Source organism: Tribolium madens, unplaced genomic scaffold (assembly GCF_015345945.1).
Source record: "Tribolium madens isolate multiple individuals breed KSU strain unplaced genomic scaffold, Tmad_KSU_1.1 Scaffold_71;HRSCAF=194;Tcas5.2_LG6, whole genome shotgun sequence".
Taxonomy (NCBI): Eukaryota; Metazoa; Arthropoda; class Insecta; order Coleoptera; family Tenebrionidae; genus Tribolium; species Tribolium madens.
Window position 1 is genome coordinate 8,704,431 of NW_025401041.1, and position 5,448 is coordinate 8,709,878.

General features: G+C 36.6%; 2 protein-coding genes across 2 annotated transcripts in view; both read left to right on the forward strand.

Moving 5' to 3' along the window:
- LOC123008442 (fatty acid synthase-like) overlaps positions 1–1,376 on the forward strand; it is a 12,418-nt gene extending 11,042 nt beyond the window's left edge. Inside the window, exons 2-4 of the mRNA XM_044404237.1 lie at positions 10–654; positions 704–961; positions 1,010–1,376. Of these exons, the coding sequence (XP_044260172.1) occupies positions 28–654; positions 704–961; positions 1,010–1,351 (1,227 nt within the window). The 5' untranslated portion in view covers positions 10–27 and the 3' untranslated portion in view covers positions 1,352–1,376. The remainder of the gene's footprint in view (positions 1–9; positions 655–703; positions 962–1,009) is intronic.
- LOC123009179 overlaps positions 1–5,448 on the forward strand; it is a 26,066-nt gene that overhangs the window by 16,879 nt on the left and 3,739 nt on the right. Inside the window, exons 24-31 of the mRNA XM_044405306.1 lie at positions 10–654; positions 704–725; positions 1,894–2,362; positions 2,407–2,610; positions 2,658–2,787; positions 2,832–3,655; positions 3,769–4,888; positions 4,956–5,435. Of these exons, the coding sequence (XP_044261241.1) occupies positions 10–654; positions 704–725; positions 1,894–2,362; positions 2,407–2,610; positions 2,658–2,787; positions 2,832–3,655; positions 3,769–4,888; positions 4,956–5,435 (3,894 nt within the window). The remainder of the gene's footprint in view (positions 1–9; positions 655–703; positions 726–1,893; positions 2,363–2,406; positions 2,611–2,657; positions 2,788–2,831; positions 3,656–3,768; positions 4,889–4,955; positions 5,436–5,448) is intronic.

Here is a 5,448-nt window from a genome sequence, read left to right on the forward strand (position 1 = left end):
AAGTTTTAGGTCGGTTTAGTTGCGAAAATGCAGAAAGATAACAAGGAATTAGTGATCGGTGGTACTCTTCAACAGAAAATTTCGAGCTGTCTCAATGTCTTGGACCGATTATTGAACCAAGAGGAACCAATAGTATCCTCAATGGTAGTGGCAGAAAAACGCGATAAGAGAATCGGGGGTGAAAATCCTCTCGACGTCGTTGCAACTCTTTTAGGTATCAAAGACATGAAAACAATTAGTCAACAATCAACTCTATCCGAACTTGGAATGGACTCAATGATGGTAAACGAAATTTTGCAAACATTGGAAAAAGAATTCGAGATTTTTATCACACCAAAAGAACTCCGAAATTTAACAATTGCAAAACTGAGCGAATTAGGAAACGAAAAATCAACAACAATAAAACAAGACCAAAAAACAAATCAAAATCTAGAACAAATGCTTCCAGAAAACACAACTGATCCTATAATTAAATTACCAAGTCTAGTAAAACCAAGTGAGAAAGCCGTCAAAATTTTTGTTCTACCTGGCATTGAAGGGGCCTTGAAACTACTAGAACCCCTAACCAAAAATTTGAATGCCCATGTTTTGGGTTTGCAATACATTGTGCAAAATTGTGACACAATTCGAAAAATAGCACTGGAATTACTACCGGTACCAATTTTTTCAATCAATTAATTTTAATTATAATTAATTTTTCAAGGTAATTGAAACGAATTTAGAAGGTAACAAACAATTCTGTTTGCTTGGATACTCATTTGGTGCAGTTATTGCACTCGAATTAGGACTCTTACTCGAAGAAAAAAACTATTCTGGTTCAATTATCTCAATCGATGGMTCTCCTCATTACATCGCTAAAATTTTCCTTCAAAAAATCTCTCAAGAAACTACGCGTGAAATTGGAGTTTTGTGTCATGTTTTATCGCACATTTTACCCCCCACTCTTATCGAGCAACATAAAGTATGTAACACTTGCGTTCATCTCATTTTACAAAACTCAATCTTCTAGGAAAAACTCTCAAAATGCAAAAATTTGGATGAAAAAATTGTCACCGCTTTATCACTAATACCACCCGAATCGGCCCTTTACCAAAAACTAGACAAAGAAAATATCAGAAAACTGTACGATAGATGTGAAGCAATCGCAAATTACTCCTCCACTGAAAAAAAACTCAAATCAAGTGTGAAACTCTACAGAGCTGAAATCCCAATCATTGATATTGAACCCGATTACAAATTACAAAATTTATGCGAAGAAAAAGTCGAGATTGTGACGATTCAAGGCGACCATAGCTCAATTTTGGCACAACCAGAACTTTTCCAAGACATTAATCAATTGATCAAATTGTAATGTTGAAATAAAACGATCAAAATAAGTCTCAGTTGTGTTTGTCAATCCTGAAACCCCCAARATTGGTACCAGTTTCTAGTACCAAAATATTGATATTTAGTGGTTAATTGYTACCAAAAATTGCCAAAACAGCAAGTAACAAGCTTGAATTTTGGTACTATTATCTAAAATTTTGAAAAATGTAGTACTCCTATAAATGCATTGGTACAAATCAAAAATTGCTAGAAGTGAGTGGAACCACAATTTAGAATTCTAGTTGGAAAGTTCCACATATTATAAATATTATTGRGGTACCAACTGCGGAAAAATTAATGCTGATCGTGGGAACAAAATTTGATTTACGTCATAGACTAGAYACATTGTTGTTTATCTTGTTTTTGCATTTATTACAATTGCAGATTTTTGAATAAAAAACGCACTTTGCTTTAGTAACTATCCTGAAAATTGTCAAAACAAGTTTAGTTTCATTGTTTGAAATCAAATGAATAAACACAAAAGAATTAAAAAGGCCATTTGATTCTATATATAAGCCCAAGTCAAAGTTCCGTGCAATGTGACAATGCAAGACGAAAACTTCCATTTCGGTCGATGGTTATCGACGCCGCCTGCGGGCGAAGAAGTTGTCATTACGGGAATTTCGGGACAATTCCCCAAATCCCGAAACGTGAAACAATTCCGGGACAATTTAGTCAACAAAAAATCAATGCTTTCCAAAGTTGAAGAACGCTGGGTTGAGAAACACACCGAACTTCCGCCAACTGCTGGCTTCCTTCCCGACATCACAAAACTCGATTTGGGATTTTTCGGGATCCATTGGAGACAATCCCAGAATATGGATCCCACGCTGAGGGGGTTCCTCGAGGTTAGTTTGGAGGCGATCCTGGATGCGGGATTGCATCCCGACGAATTGAAAGGAACCAAAACCGGGGTTTTTGTGGGGTACTCATGGTCGGACGTGGTATGGGCATCTTTGAAGAGTATCGACCAACCACAAACTTTCGGAGTTACAGGGTAATTTCACATTTTTAATTATTTTTTCTTACTTATTTTACCAGTTGCGAGCGTTCGTTTATCCCACGAAGAGTTAGTTATTTTTTGAAACTCAAAGGACCAAGTTATGTTGTCGATACTGCTTGTAGTAGCTCACTCAGTGCCCTAGATCATGCCTTCAAGGCTATAAGAAGTGGGCAATGCGATAATGCCCTAGTTGGTGGCTGCAATTTAACAATGAAACTAAGGACAACTCTACAATTTGCACGGTACTATTCCCAAATTCTAGTTCCATTAAATTATAATTAATTTCAAGTTTTGGCGTTTTGAGTAAAGAAGGACGTTGCAAAGTGTTTGATCAAGATGCTGATGGTTATGTTCGGAGTGAAACAATTGCTTGTGTTTTTCTACAAAAGGCGAAAAKTGCCCGACGAATTTATGCCAAAGTAAGTWGTGACTAGTACCAAACTAGTACTAATTTTTCTTCAAGATCATACATTCGAAATCGAACCATGATGGGTTCAAAAACGAAGGAATTTTCTTRCCTTCGTCTGAAATGCAGAGCAAACTACTCAAAGAAATGTACCATGAGAGTACCATTGACCCGTCGCGTCTGACCTATATGGAATTTCARGGTACCGGTACCAAAGTGGGTGATTTAGAAGAGGTCCAAGCTGTGGATAATGCCATTTGTACCAAACGCAAAAAACCATTGTATATAGGAGGTGTCAAATCTAATATAGGTCACGCAGAACCGGCTTCAGGTATAGCAGGCCTCATTAAAGTACTAATAGAAATGGAGGAAGAAATTCTCATTCCCAACATTAACTTAAAAAAAATTAAAACCGGAATGGTTCCATTAGAAGAAGGAAGAATGAAAGTTGTAACAGAAGTAACACCGTTTCAAAGTCATGATACCATAATGAGTGTCAGTAATTTTGGTTTTGGTGGTACCAACTGTCACGTCATTCTTGAAAGAGTGTCAGAACSAAAAACACGTTTCGAAGATAACATCCCACGCTTGGTTTGTGTGAGTGGTAGAACTGAAGAAAGTGTGAAGACAATTCTAGACAATTTGGTACCACTCAACTGTGAATTTGTCGGGTTATTGCACCAAATTTTCAAAAAACACTTTACGAACCATTTGTTTCGTGGGTACTCAATTGTGACCAAAAATGGTACCCTTGCTACTTCAATTGGAGAAAATTTAAATCAATCGATGTTTTATGTCAATTTTGGGTGTTTTGACAAGTTGTACCAACCCGTGGGGCAGTATTTTTTACAATTCCCTGGTTTTCAAAATTCAATGCATCGGTAAGTTGGTACTTGGAATGAACAATTTRAGTGATTRGACTTTTTTTCAGAATTAATATAATTTTGAGTGATTATAATTTGAACATCATTGAAATAATTCAAAAACAAAACAGAAAAACCGGTGAAGGGGTCTTAGGGGGCGTCGCAGTTCAAATKGGAGTTGTTGAGACTCTAAAAGAAGTAGGTCTTGACCCAATTATGACCTTCACTGATTTAACAGGAAAACAAACTTGTGACTATTTCGACCAAAATTTAACACTTAAAGAAGTGATTCTTCAAACACTTAATTCCAATGTTTCAAATTCAGTTCTCTCGAATCCGAAAAAGGCCAGACATCAAGGAAAACCCCCAAAATTTGAAAATTTAAACACACTTTCGCGAAATTCCATCATTTTGAATCTGTCTAATTCAAACGAGACGTTTAATTTTTTGCAAATTTTGGGCAAATTYTTCAACCAAGGACACAACCTTCAACTCGATAAATTGTACCCAGAAGTGGTGTTTCCAGTTGGTCGAAATACACCCATGATTGCACCATTGATCAAATGGAATCATACCAAGAGTTGGAAGGTTGACTTATTTGCACAATCTGATGAAATTGGAAATATGGACTATGATGTGAGATTAGCTGATGAGAATCTTTATCTAGCAGGCCATGTAATCGATGGGCGAAATTTATTCCCAGCAACTGGATATTTAAATATAGTTTGGGAATTGATCGCAAAAGAGAGAAATACTTTCCCGATTTATCTCCCGATTGTTTTCGAAAATTGCAAATTTGTGAGGGCCACAACAATACCCAAAAATGGGTTTATCCCATTTTCGGTTTCATTGCAAAAAAGTGGAGTTTTTGAAATTACCGAAAATGCGAATCTTGTGGTCACAGGACGAGTTTACACTCCTCCTGTGATAAGTTTCACCAATTTACCAGAATTGAAATTGAGGAATGATTCAAAAGAAATTTTGGATGAATCTGATGTTTATAAAGAGTTGCATTTGCGTGGTTATAATTACACAGGATTGTTCAAAGGAATTGTTAAATGTAATGTCGATGGTTCTGCTGGGTTGGTTCGATGGGAGAATAATTGGGTCAGTTTTATGGATAAAATGCTTCAAATGAAGTTACTTGATTTGGATTCGAGACTTTTATTCGTTCCAATTGGAGTCGATCGAATTTCAATTGATCCAATCAAACATTTGCAAAATGTTACTGATGAGGAAACTCTTCTCCAAGTCAATTCTTACAAAAATAATAATCTTGTCAAGTAAATTTCAATTTTGTGTTTTCTATTATTTTCAGGATTGTTTCAGGTGTGGAGGAATTGAAATTCGTGGACTTCATGCTAGACCGATTTCGCGTCGCAAAGCGACTCTCGAGCCGGTCCTGGAAACAAATATATTCATCCCTAATGATTTTAGCACGGATTTGAGTCAATCAATCCGGATTAACACRCAAATCATCCTCGAGGAATCYCACGAAAAAAATTTTAAAGCGTTAGAAATCCACGACGAATTTTCTTTTGATTCATTTGTGATGCCTTTGGTGTTCAATACCCTTGAAGATGTCCCTTTGGTGCAACCAAATTTGGTTATTTCGACCAAAAAAGAGATRGAGGAAATCCCCGGTGTGAAAATCGAGGCTAACACACTTTCCCCTTCGAGTAATTTTCTCCTAATTGTTGGGTCAAAATTATTCCAAAGAGCGACTGTTCTTAATCAAGTTTTGGGTGCTTTGAGTCCCAATGGGTTTGTTTTGAGTCGCGAAAATTTGGACTACGTGGTGGAAAATTCCG